The 23,345-nt window shown below is 48.0% G+C and overlaps 1 protein-coding gene across 3 annotated transcripts in view; it reads left to right on the top strand.

The window, feature by feature from the left end:
• CACNA2D2 (calcium voltage-gated channel auxiliary subunit alpha2delta 2) overlaps positions 1–21,881 on the top strand; it is a 417,883-nt gene extending 396,002 nt beyond the window's left edge. For all 3 annotated transcript variants that reach the window (XM_074198039.1, XM_074198038.1, XM_074198037.1), the window contains 16 exons: positions 5,366–5,426; positions 12,562–12,659; positions 13,344–13,434; positions 13,723–13,785; positions 14,062–14,165; positions 14,690–14,788; positions 15,329–15,417; positions 15,794–15,841; positions 16,187–16,258; positions 16,403–16,555; positions 16,844–16,896; positions 17,054–17,109; positions 18,725–18,848; positions 19,100–19,209; positions 19,557–19,639; positions 19,813–21,881. In XM_074198039.1, the coding sequence (XP_074054140.1) occupies positions 5,366–5,426; positions 12,562–12,659; positions 13,344–13,434; positions 13,723–13,785; positions 14,062–14,165; positions 14,690–14,788; positions 15,329–15,417; positions 15,794–15,841; positions 16,187–16,258; positions 16,403–16,555; positions 16,844–16,896; positions 17,054–17,109; positions 18,725–18,848; positions 19,100–19,209; positions 19,557–19,639; positions 19,813–19,953 (1,445 nt within the window). In that variant the 3' untranslated portion in view covers positions 19,954–21,881. The remainder of the gene's footprint in view (positions 1–5,365; positions 5,427–12,561; positions 12,660–13,343; positions 13,435–13,722; positions 13,786–14,061; positions 14,166–14,689; positions 14,789–15,328; positions 15,418–15,793; positions 15,842–16,186; positions 16,259–16,402; positions 16,556–16,843; positions 16,897–17,053; positions 17,110–18,724; positions 18,849–19,099; positions 19,210–19,556; positions 19,640–19,812) is intronic.
• Positions 21,882–23,345: the final 1,464 nt, after the last annotated feature.

Here is a 23,345-nt window from a genome sequence, read left to right as displayed (position 1 = left end):
GAGGGAGGAGAACACAGAGGAGGGAGGCCCCTGCCTGCCCTTCTCTCCAGGGCGCCTGGCAGGGCCGGGGGCTGGGAGCAGCCAGCTCATTGGAAAATCAGCCCAAAGTTGCATGATTCTCCTCTTCTCTGATTTTAGTTTCAGATCATTCTTTTTTATAGTTTCTGGTTTGGTTCTTATCATTCCTTGTATTTCTGTGTTGGCCTGCCCTCCCACCACCCCACCCCCCCACTCGCTACACACTCTGTATTCTGAACTTTCTCTGTCTCTTAACTTTCCACCTAGAGACCCATAGGGGAAAGGACCAGGTTTCTCCCTATTTTCCCCTTTCTAAAGACATCCACTGGATGCAGTTGTATGACACTAGGCAAGTCATTTAATCTCTGCCTCAATTTCCTTATCTAAAAAAATGGGCATAATAGTAGCACCTACCTCCCAGGGTTATAAGGATAAGATCAAACAAGATGACATTTGTAAAGCACTTAGCTCAGCATCTGGGACATTGTAAACACTATATAAATGTTAGCCATTATTACTATTTTTTCCTTCTGATCCCTTCTGGGTCTTTTCTATCCCTTCTTTCTTTCTTTCTCTTTCTTCTTTTCTCTTCCCTTCTCTTTCTTCAACAGTTCTCCCCTTTTCTCTCATTTTTGCTTCCTCCCTCAATTTTCTGTCACTTCCCTTCCTCTTTCTTATATTCCTTCTCTGCCCCTATTTTATCTTTTTTCTCTTCTATCATACTCTTCCTTTCTTTAATATGTTTCCTCTCTCTCCATTTCTTCCCCATCACTCCCTCACTTCCCCCTCCTTCTCTTTTTAATCTTTCTCTCTCATAGTCTTATTATTTCTCCCTCTCTTGGTTTTCTCCCACTTTCCCCTCTACCCCCACTTTCTACTTCTTTGTCTCCTTCATTGTCTTTCCCCCTTTCTCTTCCTTACTTTCTCCTCCCAATTTCACTTTCTCCCTCCTTCCCTTTTCCCTCTCTATCTCCTCCCATGTTTTCTTCTTTCATGAATACTTCCTCCTAGATTTTTCTTTTTCATCCTCTTACCTTCTCCTCTCCCTTTTTCCTGACCCATTCTGTCTCTTCCTCCCTCATTTCCCTTGACTTTCTCCCCCTCTTCTCATCCTCTCATTCTACCTCTTGCTACTTTCTTTTCTCTTTTCTCTTATCCCCGTTTTTCTCTGTCTCCCTTTCCTCTTATTGGTCTTCATTCCCTTTATTTTTCATACACACATACTTAGCCTCTTCCTTGCTTTTCCTTCTAACCCTCACTTTTACCCTCTTCCTCTCTCTCTAACTCCTGTTCTCTGGCCCACCTAACCCTCTCTCTCCCTCTTCTTACCCTTTTCCCACTCCCCTTGATCACTTTCTCTCCATCTCTTCCCTCTCCTTCCTCTGTTGTTGCCTGTTGTTGGCTTCCTCTGCATGTTCCGCTTCATGGAACCCATGCCTGCCTCCCTTCTCACTGGGGGTGATAAGCTTTCCCTCCTGAGCCTGTGCTGCACCCCTGCCCACTGCCTCGTATGCTGCTGCCCCTGGGGTGACTGGGAGGGGGTGGCTGGGGCTCTAGGCCTCCAGTGCACCCAACCCCATTCCCCATTGGTGGGGCCTGCCTTCTGGGGGGGGGGCTTGGGAACTTTCTTCCTTTGAGTTTTTTTCTCTCTTTCTCTCTCATGTCGTTTTTTGCGAGGTTTCCTTTGAGTATGATTATGATACACAATATTTTCATTCAAACAGCCATTGAATAAAATATTGTTTGTGCCCCTTCCCCTTTCCACCCAACCCCCTTTTTGTTTTGTTTTTTTTGTTTGTGTTTGTGTTTGTTTTTGTTTTCCTTGCTTTCTCTCTATGGTGGATTCTCACAGTGTCAATCAGCAAACTGAAGGGCAAGTATATTCAGAACGAGCACACTCAACCCTTCACCCCCTTCCCGACTTTCCCTTCCCCTAACCACACCCTCCCCCTTACTGCCCCGCACCCCTGCTTGCCCATCACCAAGACCTGCCCGAGGCCAAACTAACCTCTCTCTACTTCCACTTCCAGTTCTGACCCTTCTTCCCTTTGAGATCTCCCGGCTCTAGCCAGCTTGGGCAGGACCCTTTCTGAAAGGACCCTCATTTCAGAGTCCCTACCCCGGCCCTCTTCACAGGGTCCTTCTCCTGAGCTGATATCCCAGACACCTCCTTCTTCTCCACTCTTTCTATGTTAGGCCTCTATTCCTACTCTCCCACTCCCCCACCCCATCTCCAAAATCCTTATCCTTGTTTCCTGCCTCTTTTTTCTCCCACCAAGTCAACTCAACATCTAGGGAACAGGGCTAGGATGATTTGGGCTGATCTAGGATGATCTAACCATCCTCCAACTTCCATGAGGTTGAAGGATGGGGAAAACAAGTGTATTGGACTCAGAAATCCCAAATATGGGAACAATCCAGCCCAGAAGGTAAGCTTAGGAAAGGGTCATCAAGACCTCCAAAAGAGTTATAATGGTAGGGATCTTTTCCCTTTCCTTTCAATGATTCCTGCATTAGATACATCTTTCCATATTTCACAAGTGTGATGTAGGGATGGGGGTGGGAGGCCCGCATGGGGAGGAGGGCATGACCCAAATACAAAGGGAGACAGGCAGGGAGAAAGAGAAGTGATTGGAAAGAAAAATCTCTTCCCTCCAATCAAACACCAAAAGAATGCTGCTAAGAAAATAGGGACAGCTAGAGAAATGAAGGGTGTGTGGGGAAACAAGTCCTAGAACAAGCCCATCTGTATTCCTTGCTTCCTCTCCTAGCACTCAGAGCCTAGCCTCTGTCCAAAGATCAAAATGCTTGATCTCTTAGTGGAGGGGGAAAGCCGTCTGGGTTGGGGCTCCTGAATTTCCAATAACCGTAAACCAGCCCCCAAATCACCACTGTTTGGTACTGTCCGAGGTGCTGAAGTTTGTGCCTCGTGTCCCCCTCCTGCTTTTTGGTTACCAAAACTTACCTAACTCCCCAAGTCCTCAGATTTCCATTCAATTACATGGTGGGTACAAGAAAGAAGAAAAAGTCACAAACTCCCCTGAGCTCCCAGTGTGTGTGTGTGTGTGTGTGTGTGTGTGTGTGTGTGTGTGTGTGTGTGTGTTTCTCTATGCTATGTACGGTATAGAGAATTGAGTACAGAGTGAGAGGGATCTGGGTTCACCTACCAAAGGAAGCCCACTCTTGGGAAGCCAACATCCAAAACAGAGAAGGAGGTAAATATCCAGAGCTGAGATTGAAGGAGATTGAAATGTCCTGGTCTGGAGGCAGGGTCCTGTATAGAATGGCTCATTGAGGACTTTTCCAGGTTCTCTTAGGTGGACAAAGAGGGGTCTCTGGGCACCACAGATTAGCTTTGCGGGGGGGAGACTCAGTGGAAATGCCCTGTTCTCTCCAGTTTGAGTTGTCTCTCTCCTCTTCCCCTGACCCAGTGACCTTGCCAATGCAATGCCAATGGAATATTGACTGTCTCTTAGTTCCTCCTTCCTCCTCCTCCTTCCTTCTACCTCCTCCTCCTCTCTCTCCCTTCCTCTTCCTCTTCCTGTCATTGGCTTGTATCCAGACCCCACCTTATAGCCCTATCAAGAAAGCAACAGTCCAACCAGTGACAGCTCAGCCCTCCCCAAAGCCCCAACCCTTTCTGTTTTGCAGTGCATTGTGGGAAGATGCGGGTAGCCTGGGCAAAGCATGGGGAGGGGCCCTGAGGAAGAACTCTTCTCAGAGAAAGGAAACTCTTGACCCTCCAAAGAGGAGAAGATAGGAGAGGATATTCCCATTTCCTGAAAAATAAAGGGATTGCCTTTTCTTGTTGAGTGATTGAGAAATTCCAAAAGACTGACTGGATTCCAAGGATGATATCAACACACTCAGATTTATGTGGCCAGATAGAATGGATCCCTCCTCTTCCCTGGGAGGAAGTACAGCCACTTTCAAAGAAAGAATGAAAGGGAGGACTTATGGAGAGGCGGCATTATAGAGTAGATAGGGCACTCCGGTTAGAATCAGCAGAGATGGGTTCACATAACAGTTCTGGTACTTAATGTGTGTCCTTGGGCAAGTCATCTCCCCTCAGGGAAGATCCCAATCTGTCTATCCAAGCTGTCTGCTTTTTGGATCTGGGCCCCACCCCAAATATGCCTCCCTAGGCCTTCTAAATCTAGATAACAACTGACAGGTCAGACATCACCCTCCTATGCCCCAATTCATTCCCATATCATTCCCTAGTGGGAGTCAAAAATAACCAAAATGTTTTCTACCTTTCTGCCTCCCAGATGCTTCTAGCACCAAGAAGGAAGATTACCATCTTCTATAACTGCTTACCTTTTAAACCCAGTCTCCTCAATCTCAAGTCTTTTCCTCCAACTTTTCCCAATTTAATCCATTCCACTCTATCTGACCCACCACCAGTCTAAAGGAAACCAAGGTTTAACAGTTCCAAGATAGACTGGAATTAGACTCTGACATCTGTGTTCCAGATCTGACTGACCCCATCTAAAACAAAACTATACCTTCCCCTCACCCATCATTTCACTTTCCAGGCTCTGTAGACGGGAATAAAAGGGTTCCTTCTCCATTACTGCCCTGGCCTAGGGAGAAATTTCTAGGTCCCATATGTACCCCTAGAATGCCACAATGCACTGCGGTCCCACTATGCCACAGACACGTCTCTGGTTGGACTGTCTGTCTCCATGAAAGATCCCCTCGGTTTGGCCATGTTGATGCCTGAAAATAGAACAAAAATGATTTTTTAAAGGAAAAAAACCAAGAACAGCCAAAGGCAAAAATCTGCGGATCCACAAATCTGTGGGTTTCCGCAAAGTTCCTTCAGAGCTGAACAATGCATGTGGTTCTTTTCCTTTATGGATGCGATGAGAGAGACCAGCACATTCGCCCAGACCATGCATATATATAGCTGTGTGTGTATATATATATGTGTGTGTATGTGTGTGTGTGTGTATCCATGTATATGTGATATACAGCAGTATGGAGACATATACAGCCAAGCCAATGGACTCCATTGCACATGTGAGGACAAACCAGTCCACCCAGACCTGGGCAACATATTGGCTATAACTTCCCTTCTCTTGCGATGCTGCAGTTTCCAAAGGGACTACCCCTCACCCCTTCCTCTTCTCCCACTACTCCACAATGAAAGTGTCAGTGTGGGGACTCTCCTTTTTTTTTGCTGGTATCTCTCCTTTCCTTCCTGCTACTCCCCTCTATCTCCTTTGTCCATCCTTCCCTTTCCTTTCTGAGCCTGAGCCTGAGCCTGAGCCCCTGCTCTGAGCCCCCAGGCCTCCCACCTTCCCCCAGCCCCCCGCCGGATAACCCTCCCTTTCTGTTGCAGATTTTGAGTTCCTGCTCCCAAACAGCTTTGAATCTGAAGGACATGTTTTCATTGCTCCCAGGTAGCTTTGCGTGTGAGCTTGCCGAGGTGTCCGTCCATCCTTCTCTCCTTCCTTCTGTCTGTTTGTCCTTTTCTCCCTTCCTCTTTCCATCCCCACAGTAATCTTGAGAATCCCTTATCTCCTTCCATGCCCCATAAATCATCCCTGCCCCTCCTCTGCCCGCACTGCCACCTCTGATCTTTCTGTGTCTGTGTTGTGTGCTGGTGTCTCCCTCTCCCTTATCAGGTTCTCCCTGGGGAATCCCATGGAGATGCTGCCTTCCTGAAGCCTCCCTTTCATGCCCATACCCATTCTCTGCCCCATCACATACATGAGCCCATATGTGTGACTGCCAGTATAGGCAGATCTACATACTCGGGCCATGTATCCGGACAGTGTCCGGTCCCACCAAGCAGCAGACCAAGGTGCCCCCAGACCCCTAAGGTCAACAGTTGAGAACCAAGTTCCCCAATTCCCTTCCTCCACTATAGTCACACTCCCACCTGGCCCAAGATTCCATTCAGCAATTCTCCTGGCTCTTTCTCCAGATACATCCCCATGTAGTATTCCAAATTCTATACCTCATGGCTCTTCCAGATTCATCCGCAAGTCACTTCCCCAGTTCTATATTCCCAAGGAATGCCCCACTGTCTTCTGCTTTAGAAATCCTCCTCAGTTCTATCCCTAGAGCCCCTTTCAACTCTATACTTTAGTTTTCAAATTCCAACCTCAGGTGATTTCCCCTTCACACCCCCAGCAACTCCACCTCTTACTCCCATCTTGGAAATTCTCCCAGCCACAAACCCAAAATGCACTTAACTTGACCCCCAAGGTCTTCCCTCCCCAACAGTCCAATTTTTACCAGACTCTGGACCCTTCCTACCCTGGTATCAAAGTATTCAACCTGCATTTGGGCTTGCATTTTCAATGTCAGGCCAAAGCAAGATTTCCCTACCCCTACAACCCTCCTGTGGGCATCTGCTGCTCTGTGGTCTAAGATTCCTCTCCCTGCTCCTCCCTACCTTGTCTTCCCTGTGTCAGTGTCTTTGTTGGTGGAGGGGGGGCAAAGGGAACAAAGTATTTCCAAGAGATGGGAAAAACACTATCCTTAGTGGTGCCCCCTGCCCTGCTTGCATCTGGGGCTGGGGACCACACTTAGCAGGCATCCCTACTGTTGCTGAACCATGGGACCAAAGCGGAAAGAACCCTGCCCTCTCTCCAATATCTTCCCCAGTTCAGTTTAGGCAATACTCCATGTACACTGGAGCAAGGGTAGGGTGGGTCAGGAGACTGGGGTTGCTGGGTCTTGGCACCATCTGCTCTGGGTAAGTATAGCCAACTGGCCTCACCTCCCTAAATCTGGTGGGAAGAAATTGGAGGGAAGGGACAGTAGAGGAGACTGGGACAAGGACCAAGACCAAGACATGAACACATACATACATACATTCCAACTCCAGATAAAGAGACCCTTTGTGTGAACTTGCCCAGGTAGAAAGTAACAATGAGGTCTTTCATAAGACATGGCTTGACACCCAGAACATGCTGAGTTTTTGGGTCAAGACTGGAAAAATCATACACATATAATGGAAGCTCTCCAGTTTCAGGCAGGGATACAATGAAGTTCAAAGACAGATGTCATGAGTATTACCTGGGTCAGAGTGCCTTCAAAAGGTTGCTGGGGGAGAAAAGGTGGTGTAGCAGGGGAAGGGGGAGAGGCTGGAAGGGGTCTGCAGACTGGGGGGGTTGAAGGGAGGTGGGAACATGAAAAACCTGGACTTGCCCCTTGGTTCAGAGTATGTGGCTGCTGATGTCTTTTCCTTGTTCCTATGGGAAATGTGACTCAGAAGCTATCCCCATCCCCTTCTCCCATGACTCTACCCAATGCCTCCCTTCACAGGACCCCACCTGCCCTGACACTCTAAGACCTTCACAGTCTCTGCAATGCTCTTAGACCTAACTCTAGTTTCTTTAATACGCGTAGAAGTATGAATGCCAATTTGCAAGACACCCAACCACCTAAGTCTAGGGTAAGCATCTTAGATGCCGAGACCATAGGCAATTAGGGTAGGTGGTAGGCTAGCAATAATATCTTAGATGTAGGCTATCTGTCTTGAATGATCCCACACAAGGCAGTGATTACATACTTAAACACTCAACCTACTCACATCTCCAGTTTCATCTAAATACTCTAAGGCCAGGCCAGAAACATGGAATGCAAGTAAACCGAGTCCAAAAGAGGCAGTTTGGCAGTTCCAACTCCTGTTAGTTTTGGCAGAGAGAAATTCACCAGTCCTGGTCATGGTCAAACAAAAAATCACCAAGAATTTATTAAATACTTACTCTGGTTCCAGCTCTGTGTTAGGAAATGATCATACAAATACAGAGAATGAATTCCCTACTTGATAGAGCCCTTAACCTGTTTACAGGTTCAACACTAAAGCTGGAGCTGGCTCCACACTTAGCACTAAACCAAGGCTCAAACTGCATTCTAACCCACTGAGTTCTAGCCCCAGTCACAGGTTGACATCTAGCTGATCACTAATGCTACTCAGAGCTAGAGAATTAATCTTGGTCACAGATCAATCCTTAAAGTCATCCCCAAACTAAATTTTAACCCTGACCGGAATCAATCCTAATTCAGTCATAAATTTACCCCTAACCTAGTCACAACCTGAGACCTAAACCTGACTATGTCCACCCACTGAACCCTATTCCTTATCATCTCAAGTCAACAATCATTAAACATCAGAAGATAAAAAGAAATAAGCATTGGGTTAGAGGAAACAAAATTATCACTTTTTTGCAGCTAATATGATGATTTCTTTAACTTTAGCAAAGTTGCAGGAAATAAACCTATAATTCTTGTATATTACCAACAAAATCCAACAGGAAGAGATAGAAAGGGGCGGCTAGGTGGCACAGTGGATAGAGCACTGGCCCTGGAGTCATGAGTACCTGAATTCAAATCCGGCTTCAGACACTTAATGGTTAACCTAGCTGTGTGGCCTTGGGCAAGCCACTTAACCCTCATTGCCTTGAAAAAAAAAATCTAAAAAAAAAAAAGGAAGAGATATTCCATTTAAAATCACTACAAATAATATAAAATACTCAGGAGTCTACCTGCCAGGACACACACAAGAACCATATGAACATAAACACTCTTTATAAGAATAAAAGAAAGACCCCAAAAATTGAATAAATATTCATTGCTTATGGGTTGAGTAAGCCATAAAACCAAACTACCAAAAGATTCACAAAAAATCATCTGAAAGAATAAAAAATCAAGAATCTCAAGGGTATATGAAAATGTAAGAATGCAGGGAGACTAGGAACACCAGCTTTCAAGTTGTACTATAAAGCCATAATCAAAACAATTTGGTCCTGGGTAACAAATATTAACCATCTACTAGGTACCAGGCATAGGACAAAAATGGAATAAGGAGCTTACATTCTACTAGAAAGATATGGCATGTACACATGTAAGTAAATAGACAACAAAGTAATTTCAAAAAGAAGGGAGAACTAGCAACCTGCTGTGAGATCAGTATGGGACTCAAGAAGTTGGTGGCATCTGACCTATATGTCCAAAACAGCTACAATTTATAAGACTGAGGTGAGAGAGCTCATGGTGGGGGGACTGTCTGAGGAAAGATATGGAAGGAAAAGATACAATCTCTTTGAAGAACAATCCAACCAGTTTGACTGGAGTATGAAATGAAGAAGAGAATGAAATGAATGGAAAGGTAAGTTGGGATCATACTATAGGGAGATTCAAATTCCAAGCTGTTGATTTTATATTTCATCCTAGAGGCAGCAATAGGGAGTCTTCTAATGATTTTCAAGGAAAGGGGTAACCATAGTCAGATCTGTACCTTAGGAGCATCAGTGTTATAGCTGCATAGAGAGAGAAGTTGGAAGCAAACAGATCAATTAGGAGAATACTGTGGGAGTTCAGGAATGACCTAGTGGAGAGGTTCTATGAGTAGGGAGAAGAAACGGGTGCTAGAGATGTTCTGGAAGTAAAATTGACAAGATTAGTATAGAGGGTGAATGATAATGCAGAGTGGAGAATGACTCAATGTCTAAATCTGGGTGACTAAAAGTACCTTCTTCAGAAATGGGAAGGGGGAGGAATAATTCATTTGGAATGTATTGAGTTTGAGATGCCTCAGGACCATCCCAGTGGAGATATATGCAGTAAGCAGTTGATGATTGTGGCTTAGAACCCAGAAAGGACATAAGACCCAGCTATATGGGTGGATTTAGGATTCTTCTGTATATAGATAATTGAACCAATAGGCACAGATGACATTTTCAAAGGAAAGTATAGAGAAGAGGGTCTATAGGAAAATCTTAAAAGACATCTACACTTAGAAAAAATAAGATGATCCAGCAAAAGAAAATGAGCAGTGGTCAAGCAAATTGGGGGATCAAGAAAGAGCCATATCCCAGTAACCAAGGATGAAGAAAGTGTCTAGAAGGAGGTGGTGACTGATCATGTCAACAGCTGCAAGGAGTTAGAATGAGGACTAAAGAAAGGTCTTCGGATTTAACATTGAAATCATTAACAGCTTTAATGAGAGCAGTTATAGATGAGTGATAGGGTAGAAGCCAGATGTCAAATGACTGAGAAGTGAATGGGAATAAGGAAGTGGAAGCAACAAATTTAAACATTTTCTAAAAACTCAGTGGGAAAATTTGGAAGAAGACTACGACAATAACCTGAAGGGGTGGCAGGGTCAAGTGGAGAATTTTTTGAGGATATGGAAAATGTGGGCATGTTTGACGGCATGAGGGGCCAGTGATTGTGGGAAAACCTAATAAATGATTGAGAAAGCAGGCTATCAAAGAAGTTGGAAGGCATTAAGTGTAGGTGCCTTAATTAGCATGGGACAAAAGGGATTTTTGTCCCAGAGTATCAACATGGGCTCTGTGTATGTCTGTGTGTGTGTGTGTGTGTGTGTGTGTGTGTGTGTGTGTGTGCAGGGGGAAGGGGGAGGGTGTTGGTGTGGGTGGGTGGGTGTATGTGTGGTGGGAAGAAAGTCAGGGATCCTTTCTCTTGGAACCATTGTACCCTCACATCACACCTTAAGGTCTGTTAACTCATATTGCTACCCTGGTCCTCTTGCCTTGGCATACCTCTTCCAGGGGCTTTATTTCTTCTCAACCCTCCCCTTTTCCCAGAGTGATTATACCAATACTGTTTTCTGGAGCACCAATGCCCTGCTCTTCACTCCCCCCTACCTTCAACTGTTTTTTATCATAGTTGAAAAATTTTCTAATTATGGCTTAAATGAAGATGTTGGAATTGGCAAAGAGAAGGTCACCTATCATCTGAGACTAAAGCAAAGGAAGGGAGAATTGGGGATAATGAAAAGGGATTTTGAAGTGTGGAGAAAGGGAGAAAAGAAACTTCTTGACAATTAGTCTCTTTTTTTGTGGTTTGGTTTTTATTTTCAGCAAAGTAGGAGGCAAGTTTCTCTACTGAAAGGAAGGGAGAAGGAGGAAAGAATAGGTTTAGAATAGCTGTTGAGAACATGATAGTTAGGAAATAAGATTGCCATACATCAGGGAGGACTCAGTTGACAACAGATAACAAATTTATATTGAAGTCAGGTATATGATTGTACAACTTATTTTTAGCAATATCCAGCAATAAGTGGGTAGAAGCAGGAAAGACAGATGATGGGGGCAATCCAGGGTTTGAGTCTGGCAAGGCATGCCTGGTATTACCACAGAGAGTAAGGGATTTAAGACTAGAGGGTAGTGTCACACATGGAGGACTGTGTATTGTGGTACAAAAAAAGCAGCACCCATCTCTGGCATCCCCTGTCTAGGTGGCAATACCTGGCCCATGTCACTGCCTAAAGATGCTCTAAGTGACCAGTCAGATTGTATACATATATATCCACCTACCCTGCCACTTGTACTAGAGATATATAATGTCACTTTTCCATACACCTCATGCCTGTAAGTGTATTGGCATAGATGCCTCTGTAGCAGTTAGCTCTGAAGGTTACATGTTCAGTAACCTGTCCATAGGGAAACTTACCTATTCTTTTACTCAGTCACATTGCAAACTCACATATATGAATGGTCAAAGAGGCAGTGCATTGTAAGAAAAAAATATCAAGTACTATATTTAGAGTCAGGAAAGCCTTGATTTGATCCCAACTCTGACATCAGCTAACTGGATGAGCCTCAGGCAAATTACCTAAATTCTCTGTATCTTTTCCTGGAGTGTAAAATGGAGCTAATGATAATACCTAGCATTGTAAGGGTTGGATTGAGTAAAGTATGGAAAGTAATTTGAAAACATATTAGTATTGTCATTATACTCAAAGACATACACTGGCTAAGATCAACTTCAAATGAGGGAATTAAACTTGACCTCTAAGGCCCCTTCTATCTGAATCTAGGATCTTATATTACTACAATCCTAACTCCTGAATCAATCAAGTTTTTCCTTAAGAGGTTAGGTGGAATTGCAAATAGAAGGATAGACTTGGTTCTGGAGGCCAGAATACAAATGCTGCTTCAATTACTGGCTATATGACCCTGATAGGTCATTTCACCTCTTTGCACCTCAGTTTATTCAGCATGGATTAATAATAGAACCTAATTCACAGCATTGTTGTCAGGACCAAATGAGATAACATTTGCTTAGTGTTTTTTTACAAACCTTCAAGAGCTATAGAATTGCTAGCTCTTTTCCTGAGACCCATGTGTATCCAGGACTATGTTCACCAGAGGCAGAGAAAGTGCAGTCAGTCCCAGGACCTGCCCTCAGAGAGACTGACAAAATGTAGGACATTGAGGCAAGGACCTCTCTGAAAACTTATGATCTATGATGGGGAGCAGTAAGGTTCACATTAAAAAGTGCAATTAAAAAGAAATATATTTAATCACATGCCAAGTAGAATAGGGCATAAACACAAAAAGGCAACCCATGTACATTATACATATACAGAGACACCCATGTATCATACAAAACCTATTAAGACACAGAACATCCCATACATGTCTACACAGTCCCCCTTAATGGAAACTCATCCCCTCAACCTGGGTGAGTGTACAGCACATACAGTGAGTGGGCCCATTCATTGTGGGGTCACCCACTGGTCCCCTGCCCCCCTCTTCCCCCTCCCCCTCCCAGAGAGTACTGCAAGGACCTGAATGCCTCCGACAACAACACGGAATTTCTCAAGAACTTTATTGAACTCATGGAGAAGGTGACTCCAGACTCCAAGCAGTGTGAGTGTTGGGGAGTGGCCCTGTGATGCCCTATACAACCCAGCCCTAAGTTGAACCTATGCAACAAGGCCAAAGCTCAGGTTATGGGAGAGGTGGGGCCACAATCAGGATGAGAAACAGGAGGAGCAAAGGTGAGGGATCCCCGTGGTAAAGAAGCCAGAGGAAGTAACAAAGATGGTGAAAGAAGAGGAATGCCTTAGGTGGAGACAGAACCTAGCTGCAAGGAGCTCCCTAGTTTGAAAGGAAAATGCAGCCTCTGTTCTACAAAACCCCCAGCCCCAGTCCAGGACCACTCTCCCATTTTAGAAACACCCCTTGCTGACAGGGAGACAGCTACTATCCTTAAGGATAATCTAAGGGGGAGACAATCATAGGGAGAGAAGATACATAAAATGCATTATCTTTTATATATTATACAGTCATATACAACAAGAAGTAAGTTTAGTCCATCCTGAGCCCCTAAGCATATGGAAGTCAAATCAGGCATAGAGTAGAGGGGATTCAGAAACAGTTTTTGTGTGAGGGGGCTCTGAAGTCACTTTTCAGAGTGGCACCTTACTAGGCTTGGCAGAGGAGGGGAGGACAAGAGCAAGAATAAGAACCATGGGGTGGAAGAGAGGCAGCCTAACAGTGGATGGAGGAAACCAGGATTTTTCCTTCTCCCCTCCCCACCTAACTCTGAAGGTAACAACTTCCTCCTGCACAACCTGATCCTGGATACCGGCATCACACAGCAACTGGTGGAGAAGGTGTGGAAGGACCAGGACCTCAACACGTAGGCACTGCCCTTCCTTGCTCGGAAACCATACTAAGTCTTCCTCCCCACAGCTACCAGTCCTCCTGCTCTGGACCCCGATGGGATGCCCCCACTAGGAGTCAGGAGGAGGGCAGCACAATAGTTGGGTCATAGCCCATTGAGCAGGGTGGATGGGAGGGTGTTTTTCACAGGAATACTATCAGGGACAGGGATAGACATATTTTCTGCCCTTGTCCTGTACCCCAGAAGCCAATGCAGACCGTCCCAGAACTGCTTCTCTTTGTGCTGACCCTATCCTATCCTCAGGTACAGCCTCCTTGCTGTGTTTGCTGCTACTGATGGGGGCATCACTCGGGTTTTCCCCAACAAGTGAGTCAACTCAAGGCTTGTCCTCACCCTGATCACCACATCCCACGTCCTGAATGCCAAATACAGTGTATGCAATAAGCTACCCAGAAGAGGCTCAGAACTCCCTGTCCGCAGCAGCCCTTCTGTCATCTTGAGAGCCAGTCTCAACTCCGCCAGGACCCTTGAAGCCACCTTCCTGCTTCCCAAGAATTCCCCAAATCCTCTTGCCCCTCCCAGGCTCTATATCCCTCCCCTGGCCTTCTTCCTGTGCCCCTCTGTAATACTTTGGGTCTCTAGGGCAGCCGAGGACTGGGATGAAAACCCTGAACCCTTCAACGCCAGCTTCTACCGGCGCAGCCTGGACAATCAGGGTTATATCTTCAAGCCTCCATATCATGATTGTAAGTGAACCTAGCAAAGGGTCTAAACCCTAAATCCTTGTGTCCAGACATTCCTCCACTAGGTGGGCAGCTCATAAGCCATAGTTCTCCTATCATCCGTATCCCAGGGAAGGGAGAGAGAAGGAGGCAGGAAAGACTTTCAAAGTAAATGGGACTGGGACATTCAGGTCCTCCAAAAAAACATGCAAAATTCTGAGTGAGAATCCTAGATAAATTCTCTCTTTGAGCTCAGCTCTGACCTTTAGTTACTAGAGCTTCTCTCTCCTACTACCTGGAGCCTTCAATGCCTCTCTCCTCTGCCTTACCCTCCCCAACCCTACCACTATTTGCCAAAGATAATGACAGATTATAGGAAGAAGAGAGAATTTAGGGCCTTTGAGAAGTTCCCCAAGTGGGTAGAAATGTCTAACAGAGAGGAGAGCTGAATGTTAGCTTTAGGCATCCTGCCCTTCCTAGGCATGGGGGCTTCTTTGACCACCGGAATCTTCCTCCTCTCTTTGCACATTCATCTCCTCCCTCCTCAGCTCTCCTTAGACCACTAGAACTGGAGAACAACACCGTGGGTATCCTGGTGAGCACAGCAGTGGAACTCACACTTGGGGGAAGGATGATAAAACCAGCAGGTGAGGAAGGAGCACAGCCCCTGTGGGAAAGGGATCTGGAGTAGAACCCCTGATGGAAAGGGGCAGGACTGTGTCCTCTGGAGACCCCACCAAGGTGTGCAGCTCACACTAAAAAGTGCTGATGCTGGAGACTAAAGGTAAAAGGAGTAGGGGAAGGGGTAGCTAGGTGGGGCAGTGTATATACAGCACTGGCCTTGAAGTCAGGAGGATTTGAGTTCAAATCTGACCTCAGACACTTAATAATTACCTATAACCCCATTGCCTTAAATTTAAAAAAAAAAATTTTTTAAACGAGTAGGAAGGGCGGCTAGGTGGTGTAGTGGATAGAGCACTGGCCCTGGAGTCAGGAGTACCTTGGTTCAAATCTGACCTCAGACACTTAATAATTCCCTAGCTGTGTGGCCTTGGGCAAGCCACTTAACCCCATTTGCCTTGCAAAAAAAAAAAAAAAAAAAAAACCTAAAAAAAAAAAAGGAGTAGGGAAGAAGAAAGGGATTGAGAAGGGTGCTGGCCACTGAGCAGCACACTCTTCCTTCACAGTGGTAGGAGTGAAGTTGGACCTGGAAGCCTGGGCTGAGAAGTTCAAGGTGTTAGCCAGTAACCGAACAGATCGGGATCAGCCACAGAAGGTAGGAGCGAAGCACCAGAGATTCCGACTGAGAGGCCAGGTTCTGAGGTTCCCCCTCCCTAACCCAATCAATGGAATTATTCTCCAGATCCAGGAGCTTAGATCCCAGCTACTCCTCCCTTGGGCAAAGAAACTATTCAGAATCCATCATGCCCTAGGACAGAGAGATAGGGTGTTGCTTCTATTGACCTAAAGAACCACACCCTCCCCCCAACATATGGTCCATGAGGATGCCAGACTGTGGGGGAGGGAGAAGGTGGAGGAAGGAAAGGAGGAAATCCCTTCTGTGAGCTGCTGAGCCAAAGACTAAATAAATTTTTTTCTTCTGTTGGCCCCATGCCTTCCCTGAAGTAAGCTTTGATTTCTTCCCCTAACAGTGTGGCCCCAATAGTCACTGTGAGATGGACTGTGATGTGAACAATGAGGTAAGTGGCAGCCTTCCTTCCTCCCCAACCCACCCCCTTCTCTCTCCTCTCCTTACTACATCCCAGAAAAGCATCTTAGGATCCTAAGATTGAAAGCAAGACACTGAGACCCAGAGGGAGGAAATGAATTGCTTAGGTCCACACTGGTAGGAACTGAACTAAAATTCAAACAATCCTGGAATTACTTGTCCCATGCTCTTTCCACTACACCTCCTAGTCTCCGTCTGAGTAGAGAACCTGACCAAGTCATGGGTGGAGAGGGGCAGCTCTCACCCCACTTCCCCATATGCATCTTAGCTCCCTGAAAGGGTTGATAAGTATTCATTCCTTTCCTCCCTCTTTCAGGATCTGCTCTGTGTTCTCATTGATGATGGTGGATTCTTGGTACTCTCCAACCAGTACAATCAGTGGGACCAGGTGAGCAAGGTTGGGAAAGGAAGAGTAACCCAGTAACACACCATTCCTTCCTTCCTCTCTAAGGTTTCTGGAGACTAGCTACAAACCTACCCTAGCCCTTTCTTATCCTGTTCTATACCTAGGAAGGCTTCCTTTCCCTTGTAGGTGGGCAAGTTCTTCAGCGAGGTGGATGCCAATCTCATGCTGGCACTTTATAATAACTCCTTCTTCACTCGCAAAGAATCCTTCGACTACCAGGCTGTGTGCACCCCCCGGACCCAGAGCAACACAGGGGCTGCCCCTCGAGGGGTCTTTGTAGTAAGTGAGACTTTTACTCCTTTGTCCCCCAAGCGATCTACAGTCCAGAAATTCTGTCCTGGCTGCTTCCAGGGTTGAAGGAGGTGTCCCCAGACTCCAGGACCCCCTTACTGGTATTGTCAGGGTTTGGAGTGGTGCTTTGGGTAGAGTTAGGCCCCTGATCAACTCTGGGAGCCAGTGTTGGGGGTCTGGAAAGAGCACCTAAAGTTCTGGGGGAGAAGGGGCTGAGTTCAGGAGGAAAGGACCTTAGGGGGAACCAGTTGTGGGAGCCTGTCCTCCTCTCTCTAGCCTACCATCGCTGACTTTCTCAACCTGGCCTGGTGGACTTCAGCAGCTGCCTGGTGAGCCTTTGGACTAAGGATGGGGGAATATCCACTTTCCTGTGAAGGAAATGAATCTTTGCTTTTTGGGGAGGCACAAGAAGGGAGCAGTGGGCAGGATCTGAGCAGGGCCCCCCCAGACCTCAGCCTGATTCCCTTTGGGCCCTGCCTTCCACAGGTCCTTACTCCAGCAGCTTCTCTATGGACTCACCTATCATAGCTGGTTCCAAGCAGGTACTGTGCCATGTGAACAAAGGGATGGGATGGGAAGGGGCTGGGGATGTTTTCCCTTAGGGAAGACTTAGAAAGCATAGAACTCCTTGCATTTGGAGACAGGATTAGTTTTTTTTTTTTCCCTACTTGACCTCAGGAAGATAGAATTAGATTTTGGCCTAACAGCTGGAAGACCACTCTAATTAAATTAGAGTTATATGACATTAGGACAGACAGACTGGCTCCTTGCATTGGGAGCTCCCTATCTTAACCAATTCCTATCATCGGGAGTATTTATATAGCAGCTGGACAACCACCTGTCCACTCGCTATATGAAACCCTAAATTAGAAGTGCTATTTGCAGTGGCAGCGATAGTCCTATCCCAAGCTCCTTTCTCAAGGAGACAGATTTTATTTCTGAGGTTAGCTGAATTTGGGATGGGAGACAATAGACTATAGGACCCCCAAATAATCTCCACTCTATAGTTGCCATCTGAAGCCAGTCAAAGGACTGATTTTTAGAGAAGTAGGGAGAGTTAAGGAACAGATTTGTAGAAGAAAGGAAACAGAACAGAGCTTCAAGTCAAACTTGGAAACAGGCAGACTTGGAAAACTTACTGGTCCATGCCCCTTCCAGAATTCCAGTGCAAATAAAGGGTGTCCCAAAAGCCTTTGAGTGGATTTAAGCTAATTTAAGTTATTGTTTAAGATAATATCATAGATTAGTACTTTAAGTAATAAAAGAGTTTTGAGATGCCCTGAATTTATTTTCAGTGCTAGAAAATATGTCTGGTCTCAGCATAGATATTTGATTGGGAGCTGAGGGTTGTGGAGAAAAGAAAAAAGGGGAAAAGGGGAGACAGGGAGGGAGAAGGCAAGGGGACAACCACCCAGAGAAGAACCCATTTATCTCTATAGGAGGAGAGAAACTGAAAGAGTAAGCACTGGGCTTCAGATCCTAAATCCTAGTTCTGACACTGGGACCATAGGCTTCCCCTCTCTCCAGAGCCTCAGTTTCCTTCTCTGTGAAATATGTACAATAATACTTGCACAGGGCAGCTAGGTGGCACAGTGGATAGAGCACCAGCCCTAGAGTCAGGAAGACCTGAGTTCAAATCCAGCCTCAGACACTTAAAAATTACCTAGCTGTGCGATCTTGGGCAAGCCACTTAACCCCATTACTTTGCCAAAAACAAACAAACAAAAAAAAATACTTTCACCACCAGCCCCTTACTGGGTCATTTGAAAAATGTACTTTGGAGATAGGAAGTGGGGGCATCGATATTATCATTTGATTCCCTATCCCTGACAGAGCTGGCTCCTTTGTCCCATTCTGCAGGCAGCATCCCCCTTGCCAAGGATTTCAGAAATTCTAATCATTATTATCACTTCACTTATTCCTTACTCTCTTTGTCCAGCTATTTAGCCCTGGGGAATACTTTAGGAGACCAGTCAGGGGAAGTGGGTCCCTTTCACACTGGGACCTAGACCAGGGTTACAGGTAAATGAGGTCCAAGCAGTTAGGGAGACCAAAGGACAGGATTGAAGGGATGGGGGGCTGGGAAGGAGCAGAATGGGGGTGGGGGGCTGGGGAGGAGACAGGGCCAGAGGGACTCACTCCCCAACCTCCAAGCAGAAGATGCAGCGGCTGAGGGCTCAGAGACCAGGGAAACCAGCTGCATCATGAAACAGACCCAGTATTACTTCAGCACCACCAATGCCTCGTACAACAGCATCATAGACTGCGGGAACTGCTCCAGGTCAGCATGGGCAGCTGGGGAGGAGGGGAGAGAAGCTGGGGAAAGTTACTGGAAGAGACCTTCAATGCTCTCCCTGCAAAGGGCCTACAAAGTAGGACCTCATGCCACCACATTCCCCTTTGGGCCATGGCCACTTGGCTGGTGTGGATGAAAGAGCCCTGGGCTTGGTTTGGGGCAGGAAAAGGGAAGCAGAGAAGAGCAAAGTCTCTAGTGGTGCTGACCCCCACTCCCTCCCACACCTTTGCATCCAGGCTATTCCATGCCCAGAGACTGGCCAACACCAACCTGCTCTTTGTCGTGGCCGAGAAGCCTCTGTGTAGCCAGTGTGAATCCGGCAAACTGCTACAAGCAGAGAGGCGCTGTATCCTGAGCCCCCTCCCCAGATTCTCTTCCCTGGCCCCTTCCCACTTTAAGCTTAAGGTCTGGCCAGTCTGACCCAGGATCCAGGCTTGTTGCCAGCTACACACACACACATACAGAAGCAAACACACAAATGCACACACAGAGATACACACACAAACATACCTTCACACACACACATACAAAAATACATACACCCCACACAGATGCATACACAGAAAGATATACATACACACACACCACACACATACATATATACATATAAACACACACACACCACACATACACATACAGACACTCTCCTTTTTTGTGTCACTGGCTTCCTTGACTCGCCTTCCCCATGCCCAGCTGACGGGCCGGAGCAGTGTGAGCTGGTACAGAAACCACGCTATAGGAAAGGACCTCACATCTGCTTTGACTACAATGCAACGGTAAGCAGCAAGATAGAAGACTGCTAGTCCGTCACAGTTATAGGTGCCCGGGGAGCGAGAATGAGAGATAAGGGATGGGGCAGAGAAGGGGAATGAGGAATCCAAAAGACATAGTCCTCCAAAAGTCCGGCTGCCCCTTCTCCCCAACATCCTGACCACTTGTGTGCCAACAGGAAGATACCTCAGACTGTGGTCGAGGAGCCTCCTTCAGAGCATCCCTGGGCATCCTGATGTCCCTGCAACTGCTGCTCCTCCTGGGCCTGGCACCCCTGCCCCTGCCCTGGCCTTACAATGAGCCCATCCACCACCTCTGAACCCCCCCCAGCCCCAACCCTTTTACTCAGCAGTCCTTCCCTTCTTGTGCCCATCTCCCACAGCCTGGGGGACAGTGGATATCCCAGACTGTAGGGCCTGGGATGATCCTCCTACAGGTCCCACAGCCTTGAAGACCCCAATGCCATGTCTTACTGTTTTTGCTGTCAAAAGATCACCTACCCTCCCAAAACATACCCCCCCTCCCCCAGGCACTCTGTGTGTGCTGCTGCCAAAGGCACCTGCTGTTCTGGACCTGGACTGGCCTAGCTTGGGCTAGGCTGGCCTGGGCTGGCCTGGGTTGGGCTGGGAGGGGGTAGCATCAACCCTCACAATCACCATTCTCACTCCCCATCCCCTGCAGATTACTCAGACTCACTAATTCTAACAAGAGCTGGGGTCAAGCTTCCTATGGCCTCAGTTCCCCAGCCTTCTCCTCTTACCTCTGAAGATCTAGATACCCCAGAGAATGAGTAGGGAATAAAGACTAGGAGGTTCAACTCTGTGGGGCAAAGAATTGAGGAAGATATTAGATGTCAGAGTCCCTTTGTAAATTCAGCCCTCAGTCTCCCCATATATACACAAACATCTTGTCCTCATTGCTGGATCTCAGTGCATCACCCAAGAGTCAGGAAGGGGCCCTGCCAGGGACATACCAAGTTCAGAACTAGGTAAAGAATCTATCAACCAGGATAGATCTCCCCAAAGGACCTGTCAGCTCCCAGCCCTTATGTCCCTGGCAGGCAGCTACCCGGACTGGAGCACAGGGTTCTAAACCCTGACCACTGAACTTAGAACCTGGCTACAGGGAGGACACATGGACACACACACACACACACACACACACACACACACACACACAGAATGTCAGAATTGGAAAAGACCTCAAAGGTCATTTTGTCTATTTGGTACCCAAAAGAGGCATGGTACCTAGACACAGACTCAGATGGAAATAGAAATAGCTAAATAGAAACACACGCATACAAAGAAATGGTACAGCATCACAACATTGTAGAATTTAAAGGGACATATACACACAAACACATATATCATCATTAGGGTGATAATCATAAAGCCTTATGGAAAGGGGTGGGGGTGGGGAGGGAGTCTGCAACCTGGAGGCTTGGTGACGTCTCAGCGCTTGGGGGCTGAACACTTGTTTGTTCCTTCTCTCTCTTCTCACCTCCTCCCAGGAAACACTCTCTTCTCCACTACTTCACCCAGTTCAGGTCCTGACCCTCATCCATTGTTGCCTCCCCCCTCCCTTCCACCCTCACCCTGAGGCTCCAAAGGTGAATATCAAACTGTGCCAAATATCAGGCCAGGCAGAGAGTGGCTAAGGCCGACTGCTTCACCCCCTTCTCCCCGCCCCCCGACCAAGACATACTACCCTCCATCACTGTTCAGTGTCAGGTGGATGATACTTCCCCGGCTCTGAGCAAGCGTTCACACTAACACACACACACATTCACACACCCTTACACACTTACCCCAACCCTATGCAGATTGTCAGACTCCTCCCCCAAACCTCAGCTAGGTGTCCTGGCCACACCTGGGTAAGGGAGCAGGTAGGGTACCACCCACGCAGCACTCATCATCTGATTGCTGCGCCATGCCGCCAGTGCCCTCTGATCAGTGCCATGCCCTTCCCCCCCTCACTCTTAGACTCCATAGACCCCTTCTCACTCTGGTCCCCTAGCCCTTCCTAGAGGTGACTTCAGCAGAGGAAGACACTGATGGGGCTACCTCACATCCCCAAGGCCACACCCCCGCAACCTGGCACCTGTGCACAGGTGCTCACCCCACCCAGGAATCCACACTGAGGCCAAAACACCCAGTCCCCACCCATCCCCCACACACATAGACACTGTCAGGCAGGGCCTGGGGCAGGTTGCTGGGGGATTCAGAGCATTCCAATTCCATTCCCCAAATCCTCCAGTATGGGGAGGGGCAGGTCACTAAAGAGCAAGGGGGGAGGGGGGAGGTGTTTCCTCTAAGGCTGGAAAGGAGGGGGGGAAGGGATGATTCATTAATTAATGCTTCATTAATTAATGGTCCTGTTGCTTGTTGCTTTCTTAGTGTGTGTTGGTCCTTGCTGGCACCCACTCGCTTGCCAGCTGTGTCTTGGGAGTGTGTGTAATTCTGTAGTTTATAGTCAGGTGCTCACTGGAGAATTTAAAAAAAGAAAAAAAAAAGAAAAAAAAACAAGGAAACCAAGGCGTATACAGAAATATAAATAAATATATAATATATATATTTTAAGTTTAAAAACAGAAAAACTCAACAGAAGCCACCAGGTAGTCGTCCAAGCAGCCGCTGGGTCTGGCTCAGCTCATCTCCCATCCGGCTCGGCCCCCTCCGGCCGCCCCCTCTCCCCGCCAGGCCAAGGAGAGGGTGGGCCAGGGGAGGGGCCCGGGGCCTTTTCCTTTTTTTCTGCGTTGTTTGGGTTTTTGGTTTTTGGTTTTGTTTTTTTTTGTACAGACAAGTCGGACACAAAAGCGACAAAAAAGATGAGAAACTTTGTAAAATATCGTGTGTGTGATTCCTTGTAAAATATTTTCAAATGGTTTATTACAAAAAAATCAGTTATTAAATAATGTTCATATTTTCACTTCAAATCGTTCCCTTTCCGTGGCCCCCCCACGGCCCCTCGAGTCTGGGGGGGGAGGGAGGGGGAGGGGGCCGGCTTGCGCGAATCACCCCGTTCTCTCGGCCCCACGGGGCCCCGCCCCCCGACTCCGTCTCCCCCTCACTCCGCCGCGGCTGCCGCCCCGCCCGGGGCGGTCCTTCCGGGAGCAGAAGCCCCGCGCATCCCGCCCCGCGCATCCCGCCCCGGGACTACAACTCCCACCATGCCCCTTCCTTTCGGTCCAACGGGCGCAGGCGCCGTTCACTCCGGGACGCGGACTCCGAGTCCCGTCATCCGTCGGGGCAGAGAGACGCGGAGCGGCCCGCTGCCGTTGCGCAGGCGCAGGGGCCTGTTTGTCGGCCCCGGAGGACTCGGGGGCGGCTGCGACGGCGGCGGCGGCGGAGGCCGCGGCCTGAGGGAAGCCGGCGGCGGGTCCCGCGACGGGAGCGGACTCGGCCTCCGCGCAGCACTCGGGCCCCTCGGCGGGGCGGGCCCTCGGCGCTGAGCCCCGGCCCCGCGCAGGAAGGCGGGGCGGGCGCCCCCCGGCGGCGGATGGGGGAGGCCGCAGCCTGAGGCCCGAGGCGGCCCGGCCCGCTCGGGGCGCCCCGCGGGCCCGGGGGCCCGGCCCCGTCTCCTGGCCCGGGCGGCGCGGCCCCGTCTCCTGGCCCGGGGGCCCGGCCCTGTCTCCTGGCCCGGGCGGCGCGGCCCCGTCTCCTGGCCCGGGGGCCCGGCCCCGTCTCCAGGCCCGGGCGGCGCGGCCCCGTC

This window comes from Macrotis lagotis, chromosome 8, assembly GCF_037893015.1.
Source record: "Macrotis lagotis isolate mMagLag1 chromosome 8, bilby.v1.9.chrom.fasta, whole genome shotgun sequence".
NCBI lineage: Eukaryota > Metazoa > Chordata > Mammalia > Peramelemorphia > Peramelidae > Macrotis > Macrotis lagotis.
This window is presented reverse-complemented; position numbering and strand designations above follow the sequence as displayed.